Genomic DNA, 16,940 nt, shown 5'->3' on the forward strand with positions numbered 1-16,940 from the left:
TGTGTGTGTATATGTGTGTGAGTGTGTGTGTGTATATGTGTGAGAGTGTGTGTGTGTGTATGAGTGAGTGTGTGTGAGTGTGTGTGTGAGTGTATGAGTGTGTGTGTATATGTGTGTGAGAGTGTATGTGTGAGAGTGTGTGTGTGAGTGTGTGAGTGAGTGTGTGAGTGTATGAGTGAGTGTGTGTGAGAGTATGTGTGTGTACGAGTGAGAGTGTGTGTGTGTGTGAGAGTGTGTGTGTGTATGAGTGAGTGTGTGTGTGAGTGTGTGTGTGTATGTGTGAGAGTGTGTGTGTGTGTGAGAGAGTGTGTGTGAGAGTGTGTGTATGAGTGTGTGTGAGAGTGTGTGTCAATGTGTGTGTGTGTGAGTGTGTGTGTGTGAGAGTGTGTGTGTGTGAGAGAGTGTGTGTGTATGAGTGTGTGTGTGTATGTGTGTGTGTGTATGTGTGTGTGTGTGAGTGAGTGTGTATGTGTGCGCTCGTGTGTGCTCTGACCTTCCACCCCCTTCCCTTGCCTAGTGCTTTGCCCTGGGGAGAACTGGGACTTCTGGGAGAGACCCCAAAGGGAACAGATGGGTCTGGGGCTCTGGAGCCACGGTGCCGTGCTAATTGTAGTTGAACTACAAAATGGAGGCAGGTGTGATCCTGGGCAAGTCACTTAACCCCAATTGCCTCAGCAAAAAAAAAAAAAAAGAAAATGGAGGCAGACACGGGTGAAGGGTGGGCCACTGGGGCCGGGATCCCGCGCCCCTCGGGGCAGCGCCGGCCATTGTTTGCGCCTTCCTGTGACCCTGGAGCTGTCCCGGCCAGTCCGTCCAACTGCCGTGGGAGCCCGGGCCAGCAGAGGTCAGACAGACGGGGAGCCCGAGCTCCGAGAGCCGGAGGCCGGGCACCTCGGTCTGGGCTCTGCTTCTACAGTTGGCGCTGGCTTCTCTGCGCCCCGGGGGGTGGACTCCCTTCCCCGGAAGGGCAGGGGCTCTTCTCGCACATCCCGGCCCTCAGGCCGGGGCGAGGTACACACTAAGTACTCTGTAAATGCTCGCCGGGTCTGGGCCTCTGTGGATGGGAAGGAGGCGCAGAGGGGAGGTCCAGCCGCCGGAGTGTGCTGGGGGAGCACGGCCGTGCCCGCTGCCAGCCTCGAGGCCAAGGTCAAGGTCAGCTGGGGCAAAGGGACGGCCCGGCCCGGGGAGGGGCGGGCTTGGGGGCGGGGCCCGGGCGGGACCTGGGGGCGGGGCGCGGGCCGATCGAACTCTTGCTCCCACGCCGCCCCCCACTCCTCCTAGGCAGCCGGCACACGCGCTCCAGCTCCCCGGCAGCCGCGCTCGGCCCCCCGCCGGTGTCTCCGTCGCTCCCATGTCCGCGCTGCCTGTCTCCCCGCTGCGCTCCCCGGGGCCGCCGCTACGGCCACCCCGGGCCAAGAAAGACGAGTCCTTCCTAGGCAAGCTCGGAGGCACGCTGGGCCGGAAGAAGAGAGCCAAGGAGGGTGAGTGAGCGAGGGAGGGTCCCTGCGGCCCCGGGAGTGGGCTGGCGGGGGAGGGGGAGGGGCGCCCGAAACCCAGCTGCCTCCGCCTCCCCTCTCCGCTTCCCTCTTCCCCTCTTTCCTCCCCCTCATCCTTCCTATCTCTTCTCTTCTCCCCTCCCCCATCTTTCCTCCCCTTCCCCTTCCCTTCTCCCCTCCCCAATATTTCCTTTCCCATTTCCCCTCCCCCTCTTCCCTCCTTTTTCTTTTTCTTCTCTTCCTCTCTTTCCTTCCCCTCCTCAATCTCTTCTCATCCTGTTATTCTTCTCTGCTTCATTCCTCCTCTCTGCTTCTTCTGCCCCTTTCCTGCTTCCTCAACTCTTCCCCCATCTCCCCTTTCTTTCTTTCTTTCCCTCCCCTGTCCCATCCTTTGCTCCCCTTCCTTCCTCTCCCCTTTCCCAGAAGTTCCACTCCCCAACTCCTTGAGAAAAACATTTCACAAACTAGTGGGGAGGGGGCGGGGGCTGGGCACTGTGCTGTTTCAGGGCCGCTCTTGGGGCCCCCTGCTGTTTGCTGCACGCCCACCTAGTAGATGAGTAACCTTGGGGTGGCCCAGGAGTCTGTACATCAGGGTATCCATCCAGGCCCTGGAGCAAGGCACTGCTTTTCAATATTGACGAAAGAAACCATTATTAAGCACCTACTGTTTGTAAAGACTGTTCTTTTACCCGAGGATGGATGGGATGGAGGGAAGAAAAAAGCTTCACTACAATCCCTGACCTCAGGGAGGCTTTCAGTCCATTGGGCCAGGCTATTTCTCCGATTCTGTTTGATTCTAACATTTGAACCCTCAGGTGGACCCTTACTTAGTCACCTTCATCCTCATTTACTTTCTAGTGGCCAGGGTTTACAGTTGTCCCCATTTTTCTGATGAGGATAATAGAGTCTTTGGGGTGAAACCATTTATCCAAGGCCACCTAACTAGAGCCAGGGCAGGGATGAGAATGCCGAGAGGTAAAAGCAGGTCCCACCAGAGATTCGACCTGATGGGATAATTGATTATACATGTACATTTATATATACTCATCCATGTGCATAGATACACATTCACAAATATATAAAGAATAAATAGAAAATAATCAGAAAAGAGAGACATTAGCAGCTGGGGGGTCTGGAAAGGTTCCCAACTGTAGATGGAGTTTGAACTGAGCCTTGAAGGAAGCCAATATCTGAGGATAGGAGGGAGAACATTTCAGGCATGGGACACTGCCAGGACAAAGGCAAGGAGATGGGAAATTGAATGGAGTGGCGTGTTGGAGAACCACATATGAACCACTAGCCGGATCATAGAGGAATAAAGTTTTGTGTGGCTTCATGTGTGAAGTGATGATCCCTAATGACATCAGCCAGGGTCCCGAAGTTTCATTTCAGAGTGTTTTCCTTCCCGTTGTTGTGGTCCTTATGTAAATTGTTCTCCTGGTTCTGTTTTCTTGGCTCAGCATCAGTTCATGCAAATCTTCTGAAGTCTAGGCAGCACAGTGGGTAGTGAATAGAGAACAGGACTTGGGTCAGAAGGACTGAATTCAGATTCTGCTCTAGATATTTCCAACTACATGAACAAGTTACTGAACCTCCATCTAGGCCCCACTTTTCTCATCTGTAAAATGGGTATAAAAATAGTATTTATCTCCATGGATTAGTATGAGGATCAAATGAATTAATATATGAAAATCATTTGGCAAACTTTAAAATGGCATCTATCCATCCATCCATCCATCCATCCATCTATCCAACCATCTATCTGTCTACCTATCCATCCATCCTTCCATTTATCTATTCATCCATTCCTTTATCTATCTATTTAAATATCTATTATCATGATGATTATTTTCTGAATCTGTGCCTTTCATTATTTTAATGGGGCAATAATGTGCTACATGCATAGTATGTTTTCCAGCCAGTCCCATTGGGGTTACCCCCAATGTTTCCAGTCCTTTGCCACAAAGCAAAAATGTACTGTAACCATGTTGGCACACTTGTGGATCCTTTCTTTCTGTTTTGGACTTCCTTGGGGGTGCCTGATTCATAAGAGTCCCCCGAGTCCCAGAGTCTGCCCAAGTGGGTATGACATTCTTGGAGGCAAGATTTTTTATCTAGGGGAAGAGTTACTGACAGAAGATTTTTCTATGAGTACCAGGCATTCAGTCCTGTTCACAACAGTTCCATTCTTCTTGTTAGGGAGTTAGGGGGAACTCTAGAGAGTGGTTATCTTTGGGAGCACCACATGTGGAGAAGATGCTTAAAAGAGGGAGTGGGGAATGGAAAGGGAAGGCAGTTGAAGTGAGATACAGTATAGAGACTGCAGCTATCCAGAAGTAATTAACAAGCCAGCCCCGGTCCACAAATCTTAGAAATAAATCTTTCATTGAAATGTGATGTTGAGGAAGGATTTTAGCCAAGACTGATGCTGGTTTCCTTGAGCAGGAATTTTAGAAGCCGCAAGAAAGGAGATATAATGGCTTTGGTCCCAAATGGTGAACAGGAAGGGCTGTGTAATTGTGAATCACACCATGACTAACTGAAACATTTTTCCATCATGTGGCATCCCCATTTTAGAAAAGGGAACTGTGACAAAATGTGACCATTGGGAAAAATGGAAAGGAATATTTAAAGTATCTATAACATAACTCTTTGAAACCCTGGAAACATTTATTTTTAATAAAATTGTATTTATTTTTTTATGTTACCGACCTCTCTGAATAGTTATATCTTATAATAAAGGATATAAAAAAGGAAAAAAAAAACACTTTCAGCAAAACAAACCAAAATATTGAAAAAACCTGACATCTGCTGCATCTCCCACTGATCATCCTGGAGTTGCCTATTGATACTTTTTTCTTTGGGGCCAAGTTTGGTTGTTAGAATGTTTCTTTAAAAGTTCTTTCCATTGGTGTTGTCATTGTTAATATTATTTTCCTAATTTTACTGACAACTTTGTTTTAAGTTTATGAAAGTTTTCTTGTGCTTTTCTGAATTCTTTATATTTGTCACTTCTTAGAGCCCAGTAATATCTCATTATAATCATGTACTTTAGTTTGTTCAGTCATTTTCCAATCAATGGACATTGACTCTATTTCTCCGAGGCTTTTCATAAAAATGTGTGTATGTATGTATTATATATTATAATTATTGCATGTAATATATATAACAGCATATACTTACTATATAAAAGGGTGCATTATATATATTACAATTACTATTTTATATGTCATAGTATACATAATATAATGTACATATATAAGTATATATTATATATTATAATTACTATATTATACATAATATCATCATATTATATATAATATGATGTGATTATGTAAATATATTATTGTAATATATTTTAAAACAGATACATTATATATTATGTATGCACATATGTGTTCTTTATTTTGTAAGCTTAACGTGTAATAGTTATATGTTATTTATTTTATAAATATTATATATTTATATATGCACATACATATACATAGAAACAACAAACAGTCAATACCTGTTGACCTGAAAATGGCTAAACAAACTCAGGTAAGTGATTATATTATGTCTATTCAAATATATTTGTGTATGCATGTGTATATACACACATATATACATATTTTTTTCTTCTGGACTTGAGAAAATATCAAGCATGATATTTTATTTATATGTACATATACATATATGAGAACAGGAGGAAGGCAGATGAAACTTTGTATGCAGTATAGATAACTTGTGTTTCTCTTTACAAATATGATACATTCAGCATGTTAGTTTCAAAGCTGTCCTGCTTATCTGTGTCTCCTTTTAAACCTCCTCTGCTCTCTTCTGTACAGTTTGAAAGCCCAGGGACAACATGTGCAGCAGATCAAATTACCCCACACATTTTGGTGTATCTATTTGTATCTGACATTTATTTATATAGTGAAGACACTTTTGGACAGGGCAGAGGATGGTTTTAGAGCCAAGAAGATGGGAGATTTGTTGAACAAGAGTTAGAAGAGTCCTCACGTTCAACACCTTTATTGGACATCGCAAGAAACTGAGGCTGAGAGTGATGTGATTAACCCAAAGTTATATAGGCAGGAAACCTCAGAGCTGGCAGATTCAAATCCAATCTGGACTGGCTGTGGGACCATTTAATTCCCTTAGTCTAAGGTCACTTCCTAAGATTATTAGTTGTATATGTTCATTGGTATCAATTTCCTCCCCAGGAACTGTCTACATCAATGAAATTACAGATTTGATTTCAGTGGACCTACCATGTATTAATATTTATCATTCATTATATATGTACACATCAGTACAGGTTCAGTAAGGTTTGCAAAGTGCTTTATATTGCTTATCTCATTTAATTCTTACAACAATCCTGTGAGGTCTTATTATTCCCATTTTGTGGTTCAGTCATTTAATTATGAGCAACTTTCTGTGACCCCATTTGGAGTTATTTTGCAGAGATACTGGAATGATTTGCCATTTCCTTTTCTAGCTCATTTTATAGATGAGGAAACTGCAGTAAGCAGGTTGAAGTGACTTGTCCAGGATCATACATCTAGGCTGAGGCTGGATTTGAATTCAGATCTTCCCGATTCATTTACTTTATTGTGTGATCTAGTTGCCCTTATCTCCATGTTACAGATGGGAAAACTGAACTTCAGAGAGGGTAAGAGATTTGTCAGTCTTGGAAATAGAAATTCTTCCTAAAGTCTCCTGAATTGAATCCTAGTCCAACATTCTACCTACTCTACCTTCCTCTAGCACTTTCAGATGTAGACAGGTTTTTTATTTTATTTAATTAATTTAATTAATTTTTTTTTTTTTTTTTTTTTTTTTGCTATGTTAGGAGGTGAGTAGTGTATGCCCATTTTACAGATGGGAAAGCTGAGGCTTTAAGAAAGTGAATTACTTGCCTAGGATCATACAGAATACTAGAGATGTGAGTTGAATGGAGTTCTAAGTCTGGAGCTAGTGAGTGAGTGCTCTCTTCAAATAGAGTAGGGGAAAATGCTATCAAATATAGTAGGGAAAACCATTTTGGGCCACTGTGCAGTTAAGACCCTTCTTTCTGATTATTTCTCTGGGGAGTGTGTTTAAATCCCCACCACTGTAGCCTCTGGAAAGAGCTCATCCTCTTTTGTTCTCCCAACCAGTCATTTAATCAATTAAACACTTAACAGTGCTCAATCTTGGAATACAAAAAAAAAAAAAAAAAAAAGCAAAAGTCAGTTCCTGCCCTCAGGGGTTTTTCAGTTTAATGAGACCACTAGCAAACACTTACAAAGCAAACTTTCTCCATAAATAGTAGACCTTTAACTGGGAAAAGTCCTGGAGTGAGGTGAGTGGAGGAGGGAGTGAAGAAGGCTTCCTGTGGGAGGTGATCTCTGTGACTTCCCAAACCAATCATCCTTCTGAAGGCTCCAGCTGTTTCCCTTCCTTGAGAAGGGACTATTTACCTCTCTAATTTTGGTATTTGATCCCCAGCTTATAGCAAAATATTTAGCACGAAGTAGCACAGAATGCATCCCTTTTCATCCCCACAACTTTGTCCACTATTTGGTACACAGTAAGCACTTAATAAATGCCTTTTTACTCGTTTATTTGTTGAAGACCCCACTTATAAAAGTCTCTGGGCAGACTAGACCAAGTCAGGCTGGGACTTTTATGTGCTTAAAGCAGCCTGGGGCTAGGTGGGAGAAAGGCTGCTGGGCCTGAGCACCACAAGCCATCTACTGGCCTAGGAGGGGGTGGGACTCCAGGTATTGACTTCCGGCTCTTAGAATCCTCTTAATCTCCAGTTGAAGATCTAGCTAGAGATTAAAGCTCTCTGAAGAGTTTCCACCAAACTTGTTCTCAAAACAATCCCCTTCCCCCTTCCCTATCCCCACTATTGTTCACAGTTGGGGTGGTTCTGCTCCATTCTGTGGAGGAAATGATCTATGGCCCCAGCGGAACTCAGGGGAAGGGAGGGCCATGCGTTAGTGATGAAGCCTGGAAGTGTAGGAGCCAAATCTCCAAAAACAATTAGTAAATCATAAATATAGTCATCGAAATCATATTTCAGGATACAGAGAAGAGCTGGGTGGAAATATGCTTAAGGGAATTGCATATGTTTATCCCATATTGCATTACTTGCTGTCTAGGATGGGAAAGGGAGGGAGAAAAATTTGGAACACAAGGTTTTCCAAGGGTGAATGTTAAACTAACTTTGTATGTATTTTGAAAAATTTAAAAAGAAACTATTGTTAAAAAAAAAAAAGTCAAAGAAGATCTGGGACGAGGATTGTGGGGAAAACCATGAATCTCTGTTATATACACTTATATATACACTTCACACTTCAACAAATGAAAGAGTGAAAAAGTATTTATATCTGGTTGAACCAAGTAATAACAGAATTGCCCACAATTATGGGCAGCTAGGTGGTGCCATAATACATAGAGCTCTGGGTCTGGTGACAGAAAGACTCATATTGCTGAGTTCAAATCCAGATACTTCCTAGCTATGTGATCCTGGACAGATTATTTTATCCTGTTTGTCTCAGTTTCCCCATCTGTAAAATGAGCTGAAGAAGGAAACCACTCCAGGAACTTTGACATTAAAATCCCAAATGCGGTCATGACATGATTGAAAGTGACTTAATAAAACATAATTGCTCTATTTGTGCCTCCTGTACATTTTTCTTTTGTAATGTTTTATTAATGCGTTTTTTCATGTCTATCACTGTTCACTAGCCTTGTCCCTCTCCCACCTGAGTAGGTATCCTCCTTTTTCACAAACATGGAGTCAAGGAAAACCAGCCAGTGCATTCGTTCTGTAGGAGACAGGGTGGCTCCTTCTGGGCCTTTAGCCTGATAAATTTAGACCAGGCTTCCTTCTTGTTTGTTTTCTGAAGCCAGAATTGGACATTGCTTTGGGTAGAATTTTGGGGTCTCTTTAATTTCAGTATTGTGCTGCTTCCACTTTTTTTTTTTTTTTTTTTTTTTTTTTTTAATAAAATCTAAGGAATAGGATGGCAGTGGGAGTTTTCTGAATCTGGATTAAAGATTTTACAAAAAAAATCAAAGGTGGTTTTTTTGGGGGGGTAGGGGAGGAGTATGTTTTTCTTTACTCTGCTATTCCACAGGTAGCTAAGTGGGGCCATTTTGTTTGGAATGTATTTTCAAAGACTAATGATCACAGCTGGAATTTCTGAAGTGCCACAAGTGTTTCTTCTTCCCCTCCCCCAAAGCAAAGTTATTTAATGAAAATACCATAGAAAAGGTAGCAGTAGAACATTTCCCATAAACCTGTGATGCATCCCTCCACCGTCAGTGGGAGGAGTAGATACACTTAGGTATTTGTGTGGCCTCCCATAGTGCCCAGTGGGAATAGCAATGGTTATCCAATTTTCTAGGGATGTTACCAAGACACTGTTCATCTCAGCTAGTTCATGTTCCATGTCTCATGGCATTCTTCTTGGATAAATTATTTCTCTCTCTGTCTCTGTATCTCTTTCTGTGTGTCTCCCTCCTTTCCTTCCTCCTTCCCCCCTTTTTTTTGTTCTCCTTACCCCTTTTTCTTCTCCTCCTTTTGTCCCCCCTTTTTCTCCCCCTTTCCTTTTGTTGCTTTTTTTTTTTTTCTTTCTTTGAAGTGTTTAGACTTGATGGCCTCTAAAGTCCCTTCCAGCCTAAATCTATGGTCCTGTATATACTCTTCACTGAAGAAAACCTCAATTTCTTAGAACTTTTATTTTCTTCTTAACTGGGAACTTTGGTGCTATTTGGCCTTTTCATGTTGGGATAAAAATGAAACTGGCACTTTGTTCAGCTGTGGCTCTTTTAGTAGGCAGTTTTTAAAAAGGCAAAATAGTGTTTCATTGCAGACTGTTTCCTAGGCATGGGTCTTTAAAATTAGCCAGAGGTGGGCTTGAAAATCACTTTTTTTCTTCTCTGATTAAGAGGAAGTAACTTTGATTTCAAGCTTTGCTTGGTGTGGCTTAGTCCAATTTCCTTTGATTATCTTTATAGCCAGTGTTTCTCCTCATTTGTTCCACCAATCCACATAAGCCTCTCTAAAAATATGCCTTTCAAGAAGCCTGGGCAGTCAAACCCCCTTACAAAAAGCTCCCTGGAATGAGTAACACTCAATGAAGGCTTGTTTGAGATAAAAGCTTTTGTCCATATAGAAATTATTATGATTATTTACAGCTTTTAGAGATTTTTTTTTTTCATTGCCTTTATTCCCTCTCCTGGCACAGTGTCACTTATTAAATACTTCATAATTACTTGGTTCTGGTTTTAATACTCAACTTTCATCAGAAATGGTCATTCCTTCCTCAGACCTCACAGAGCACTGGGTATCTTTGTTATATCCTCAGATGACCTTTCCCCCTATTTCTCAGAGGAATCTCCTTTGTCTCCCATAGCTGAACCATGTGGACTCCACTGAGGGAAAGCTTGTATAGAAAGATGAGCAAACGGTAAAGGAAGATATCCAGAGATTTTATTTTATACATTGTCTAGTTATTCTAGTTCTGTTCTTTCCTTTTGGCTTTTGTGGTTGTTATATAGAAATGCTGTTGATTTTTGTGGGTTAATTGCATATGCTTTTACTTTAGAGAGTATCTGTTGTCTCAATTTGTTTTTTTTGCTGATTCCATATGGTTTTCTCTGGATACTGTGTCATCAGCAAATAAGGATACTTTTGTCCATTTTTAGCCCATTTATGTAGAAATAATGGTGCTATTTCTAACATTTCTAGAACTGTGTCAAAGTAAACCAGGAAAAGAGAGCAACCTTACTCCTGTATTTACTGGGCAAACTGTTAGTGTTTCTCCTTTGCCTATAATGCTAGCAATGGGTTTTAGACATTAAAAAAAAAAAAAAAAAGCCCCAGTAATGCTTCTGCTGGTATCATTGGACTTTTAAGTTGATTTCTTTTTTAGTGTGATATATATATATATATATATATATATATATATATATATATATATATATGTATATCCACTGTGTTATATTCTCTTCACTGCAACCTTGTGAGGTAGGGACAGAAGGGATTTTAATCCCCATTTGACCAAAGAATAAACGGAGGCATAGAGTGATTTGCTTTAGGTGAGTTATAACGTGATACAAAGTGAAAGAGCATGGACTAGGGCCTATTTCTCATAATTCCAAGGTAGGGCACACTTCAGTTAACCTGGCTCCTACTTTATCCTTGGCTACTATTAGTAACTATATTAGTCTTTCATAAGTCCTTGAAATCCTTGGATTTTCAGAAGTGGCTCTTTGTGAATTCGTGACATTTCCTATGCTGACTGGAACCCATTTTAATTTGTTATACATTGCAGGGAAAAAGAATAATCATTCATATAAAACTGTCTCATTTGATTTTCACAACAGCATTGGGAAGTTAGTGCTATTATGTTCTCCTACTTGGTAACTGAGGAAACTGTGACAGACTTGCTAAGGATCACTCAGTTGATAAGTGTTTAAAGTTACCTTAGAACTTGGTTCTTCCTGACTCCAGGCCCCCACTCTATCTGACTTCATGCATTCAATACCCAAACAGATGTGTTTTGGGCTCTGTTGTGGGTTGAATCAGATTATTATTTACTCCCCCTACCCTGCTAACTAGCAAATGAAAATGTTTTCTTAACTGAAACTTATCTGTGGGAAGCTCTGCTTGCCTGAGCTTTGGTCATTAGAGCAATAGATTAGCAGCCACTTTTTCTCTGCTTGCATTTTCACAAATGGATAACAGTTAGGACATTTTGAGAAAGTATTTTTAGATTTTGGTTATCTTATGTTTGCTTTTTAATCAGTCTCCCCAGAATTGGTCCTGAATGAGTGAGGGATGTTGTATTTGCTGTCAGATGGGTGGTTAATATATTAGCTGGTTTAGCTGAATTTTAAACAAATTTACATTTTTATTAATGCATTGTTTTTATGTTGCCTTCATTTCTAAATGTCTTCGCCATGCCCCCACCTTCGTCCATTTCCCTAACGTAGAATAAAAAAAAAAGTTTAAATAAAAAACGAGATGCAAAACTATCCAACTCACCAATGGGATCTGACAATATTTGGGCAATTTCACACCTGTAGTCCCCCTTCTCTGCCAAGAATGAAGGGAGTTGTGCTTTCTAGTCTGTTCTTAGGGGCCAGTCTTGAATATTGTGGTTATTCAGCTTCAATTTCTTTGTGTTTGTTTTGAAGTGGTTTCCACCCTCCCCCTCCCCTTTTTTTTAAAGTCCTGGTACAAGAGAAGACTTGTTGGGAAGGGCAAGACTCTATTTAGAAATGAATGTCATGGGTAAAAACAAAAGACATCATTAATGCTTAAAAAAGAAAGGCATTTGACAGGCAGGTGGCAGAGGGCTTAGTCTTGTTCTCCTTGGCCCAGAGAGCCGGAAAACTCTATAATAAGGACAGCTGTTTACATGGACAATTGCCTGCCTCTGAAGTACCATTTTCCCTTTTACTCAGGTGGGTTTCAGACAAAGGCCACATCAGGGGTAACCTCCCCTTGGGGATTCTGAGTCTAGGAGCTAGATCTGGCTGCCCTCTCTGAGGTGCCCTTCAAGTTCAGATTCTTTGATTTTGTCTTCAATCTCTCCTGTATGGACCATATGAAGAGATGGGGACTGGATGACAATGGTTGGGAAGATTCAGAAGAAGTCTTGTTCCTTCCCTTTCCTGGTCAGTGATGGAACCCAAGATCCAAAGAATGTGAAATTAATGAGTTGATATCAGATTGGTGTGGAGGGTTTCCTGGCTCTTTCCAACACACATCCCATTCGATGGTTCTGATGAAGGTGTGCTTGTTATGTTTGCAGGTGATACATAGTTTTGTGGAAATACTGGACAACAGAATGGGGTGTGTGTGTGGGGGGGAGATTTCACCTTACCGGCACTGTAGGTTAACTTAATAAAATAGGATTTTAAGAAGGATAAGTCCTAGATCATATTGCTATAGTCTAGAGTGGGGGAGAGGGGGGAGAGGGAGGAGAGAGAGAGAAAGAGGAAGGGAAAAAGGTGGGGGGGAGAGAGTTCACCTGTGTGTATGTGTGTATGTGTGTGTATGTCCTGACACATAGATGTGAATGCTGAGCGGGTCTTGAATAAAGGGATTTTTAATATCATGAAGGAGAAAACAAACATTTACTAAGCATCTGCTGCTATGGATCAGCACTGTGCTAAACACTTTAAAAATACCTTATTTGATCCTCACTACAACTCCAGAAGCTAGATGCTCTTAGTATTCCCTTTTTACATTTGGGGAAATTGAGGCAGAGTGAAGTGACTTGTCCAGATTGCCCCACAAGTAAGCGTCTGCAGATAGATTTGAATTCAGGTCTTCCTGACTCCAGAGCCTATGCTTTAACCATTATTTATGGCCACCTTTATGCCTCCAAAGGACTGGAAAATTACTGTAGCTTTTATGGGTTTTATCTACTGGAACAGCCTGGTTCCCTGTGCCTGGGGCTGTTGGACTTTATCTCCTTTATCTCTGAGGCTGGGCTCCTGGAGTCTCCCTGGGATTAGGAAATCCAGGGCTTCTCAGCCAATCCCTGGGGCTTCTGGTTTGTTGTCTCCACAGTTTTGTGGTCATGTTTCACAATTTAAAAATGTTTCTAATTTTTCCCTCTCCTAGCAAAAAAATCCTCCCAGTACTCTGGAAGGAACACCTTCTGAGGTTCTGAGTTCAAATGTAGGGCCATTGACATTAGCGTTGTGATCTTTAGCAAAACACTTTATCTTCCTGGGCTTTAGTTTCCTTCTCTGTAAAATAAAACAGTTGGATCTCTAAGGCCCTTCCTTGCCCAGGATCATACAGCTAATAAGTGTCTGAGGCTGGGTTGGAAATCAAATCTTCCGATTCTAGATCCACTGCTCTATCTACTGAGCCTTGCAAAAATGCATTTTCCCAATCATCTCTATTTTTAATAAACATACTTTTCATTAAATTTTTTGTAAATGAGAAAGCAGGCCTATGATTCTTCAGTTAATGACCTCTTGACATTTTTTGGAAATTTTTGAAAAATAAAGCCATCTGAAACTTTCTACTCCCTCCCCAATTCTCCTTCCCCCCTCCCAACTCCCCTCCCTTCTTCCAAATTTGGGCTTTCCATCTCCAGGAGTTTTTTGAAAATTGATCCTTTGATGTTTTCAAAGTTGTCCCTTCTCAGCGTAGTGACTTCTTTGCTGTGTCTCGGACACATCCCAGACCCGTCCCAGTTGCCCTTCCTGCCTTTGTCCTGTTGAGAGCCATTCCTATTTTTTCACATAACTCAGAAGTCCTGCAGTGGTAGAGCCCCAGTGTGAGTGCTCTACTGTCAGTTATGAGGAAAATAGGTTTTGTTTTGTTTAAGGGAGGATCTGGCCCGATGGGGTCTCACACCAAACTTCCTACAAAGTTCCTTTCCTTTCCACAACTCTTATTTGCTTTGTGAGGTGTGAATGTTATAGTCTGACATCTTTCTCTGTAATGATTAAAACAATTTTAAAAACAGCCTTGTATTATTGCACCATCTTTTTCCCAAATACATCCCCTCTTCCTTTCATTTCCCTGGTGAACTATCCCTTTTAACAAAAGAAAAAAGGGAGCTTAAGAAAATTAACCCATGGGGCAGCTAGGTGGGACAGCGGATAGAGCACCAGCCTTGAAGTCAAGAGGATCTGAGTTCAAATCTGACCTCAGACACTTAACACTTCCTAGCTGTGTGACCCTGGGCAAGTCATTTAACTCCAGTTGCCTCCAGAAAAAAAAAAGAAAATGGGTTTTTAAATGTCATTTGGTGTCTTATGACTCTGTTGAAGAAAGTACCCAGGGATTTTCAACTACAGTTGCTAAACTGTCCCTACCCTTTGACCCTGCAATACCTGCTTTAACTTTTATAAGTTTGTTACAGGATTTTATTTTTTGTTCTTTTTTCAGTGGGAAGGGAAATGAGAGAGAAATAAGGTGATTTTTTTGCTATTTTCTTTTGGGGGGGAGGCTGGGGTTAAGTGTCTTGCCCAGGGTCACACAGCTAGTTAAGTGTCTGAGATCAAATTTGAACTGGGGTCCTCCTGAATTCAAAGCTGGTGCTGTATCCACTGCGCCACCTAGCTGCCCCTTTTTTGCTAATTTGAAAAAACAAAACAAAAAAGAAAGTGTTTAGGTGGGAGACCTTTGAGTCAACCTTAGAGCCTTCTCTTCCCTCTTTCTCTTTATTATTAAAAAAAAAAAAAGCAAACAAACAAGCAAACAACAAAAGCCAACCCTTTAAAATAAATACATATTATTAAGTAAAACAAATTCACTCTCTGGCTCTGTCCAGAAATGCCCATCTCATTTTAGCAGCGTATTGATAAATGTTTAACAACTGGCTCTCCAGGAAAAAAGAAATTCCATTTAAGATCATTCTGAAAGATTTAGAGATTCTGGCCAGTACAATTATAACCATGATTCCTGGAAACTGATGATGAAATATGCTTCTCATACTGCTTGATGGAGGGCAGATGGAGATATATTTTTTCTAGACATGATCGATGTAGGAAATTGTTTTGCTTTAACTTTCATAAGTTTTTAACTTATTTTTCTTTCTTTTTTTTCCAATGGGAAGGGAAGTGAAAGAAAAAGAAGGTGATTTTTTACTAATTTGAAAAAAATAAACCAAAAAAGAAAGTGTTTAGATGGTAGGCATTCTCTTTCCCTCTCTCCCTTCATTATTGAAAAAAAAAAAAAAAAGGCAAATCCCTTAAAATAAATACATATTATCAAACAAAACAAATTCGCTCTCTAATGTCCGAAAATGCCCATCTCATTTTAGCAGTGTACTGGCATCAAGACCTGGGTTCAAATGCTGCCTACAGATGACCTTTCTGACCATTTCCCAAAGTGCTGGTGTGATTGGCTGTTACCTCATTTCCCTAGTCTCAAGTAGCCTCCCTTGTAGAATGAAAGGTTGGGACTAGAAGACCTTCCAAGTCCTTTCCAGCTTTAAATTTAGAATCCTACCCCTTTTACTTTATTCAGTGTTATAAGGAGAAGTACAATAAATATCATTCTCATTTTACATATGGAGAAACTGAGGCTCAAAGAGGGAAGTGATCTGTTCCGTGGTCACACAACTGAGTAAGCATCCAATTGAGACTCTTGGGTCTCTATTTCCTGAATCTTACCAGGAAAACCTGGTGACCCTCATAATTTGAATTTATTTATTCAGTCAAAAATTCAGGAGCGATGGAAGGAGATACCTGTCAATTACATTTCTCTCCCCGCTGCTATTTGCATTTCCCCTTTGTAAGTGTATCTTTGTGCTTTCTTAAGGGAAAAGTGGTGTGTGTTCAATTTGCCTAGAAAACATCTTATTAGGGTAATGAGATTTTAATGATTTAATCTTTCCTCGGAGCATGCACAAGGCGGTTCTTGTGCCATTGTGTGTAGCTGGTGTTTTGTTTTTGGTTAGGCTTGATTTCGTTGCAAGCTCACATCTTCCTAGACAGTCAGTTCTTCCCAAGTGTCCTTTCCTTCTGTGGATTGCCTCCAGTTCTCTCGTGAGAAAGGCTTCCCAGATCTCTGAAAAGAATGATGGGCTTAATGAAGACCAAAACACAGTGTTGTCACCAAGAAAGGGAGGTGTGTTGTGGGAGGTCTTCATTAGAATAGATTTTCCAGGATTATTGTTGATAGTTCAGTTTCATCCTTCCCCATCGCCATCTCCCCCCACTGTCAGATGGAAGTGGGAAGCTGTGTGGGGAAAGATGAAATCCTCTCGATTCCCTCAAATGGCTATCAAGACTAACCCCTTCTTTTATGACAAGACCGAGAGAGTAGTGAAATGACTTGGGGTTATAGGATCATGTTTGATGCCATCCTCTGTCCCCCAGCCATTGAGCATGCCTCCTTTCCCTCAAGACTCATCACCTTCTCTCTTCAGCAGCTGCCAGTGCCCTCCCCCTATCCTTCCCCCACCATTACCTTGCATTTATTGTTATTATAGTTCACACATGGGGACTTGGCTCCCCCTAAGAATGTAAGCTACTTGAAGGCAGGGTTATTTTGTATTTGCTTCTCTGTTGCCATCTTCCGGCAGAGAAGATACTCAAGGATGCTTGGGAATTGATGGCTGGCCCAAAGTAGATGATGGCTTTCCTTTGGACAGTGGTCATTCCTAGGATTGTTAAGTTTCATAAACGCTCCCTTATTTAATCATTCATTTATTCCATTCATTTCTTGTCTTATCTATCTGTCTGATTTTTCTTTATTTTCTTTATCTTTATTTCTATCTTTCTGTCTCTTTTTAGTTTTCTTTCCTTCCCTCCTTCCTTCCTTCCCTCCCTCCCTCCCTCCCTCCCTCCCTCCCTCCCTCCCTCCCTCCCTCCCTCCCTCCCTCCTTCCTTCCTTCCTTCCTTCCTTCCTTCCTTCCTTCCTTCCTTCCTTCCTTCCTTCCTTCCTTCCTTCCTTCCTTCCTTCCTTCCTTACTTCCTGCCTTC

At 41.5% G+C, this 16,940-nt stretch overlaps 1 protein-coding gene across 1 annotated transcript in view; it reads left to right on the forward strand.

Moving 5' to 3' along the window:
• The first annotated feature begins 1,196 nt into the window (after window positions 1–1,196).
• Window positions 1,197–16,940, forward strand: part of PARVB (parvin beta) — an 83,973-nt gene continuing 68,229 nt past the window's right edge. Inside the window, exon 1 of the mRNA XM_074271931.1 lies at window positions 1,197–1,481. Coding sequence (XP_074128032.1) covers window positions 1,352–1,481 — 130 coding nt within the window. The 5' untranslated portion in view covers window positions 1,197–1,351. The remainder of the gene's footprint in view (window positions 1,482–16,940) is intronic.

The sequence above is a fragment of the Sminthopsis crassicaudata genome, chromosome 5 (genome assembly GCF_048593235.1).
Source record: "Sminthopsis crassicaudata isolate SCR6 chromosome 5, ASM4859323v1, whole genome shotgun sequence".
Taxonomy (NCBI): Eukaryota; Metazoa; Chordata; class Mammalia; order Dasyuromorphia; family Dasyuridae; genus Sminthopsis; species Sminthopsis crassicaudata.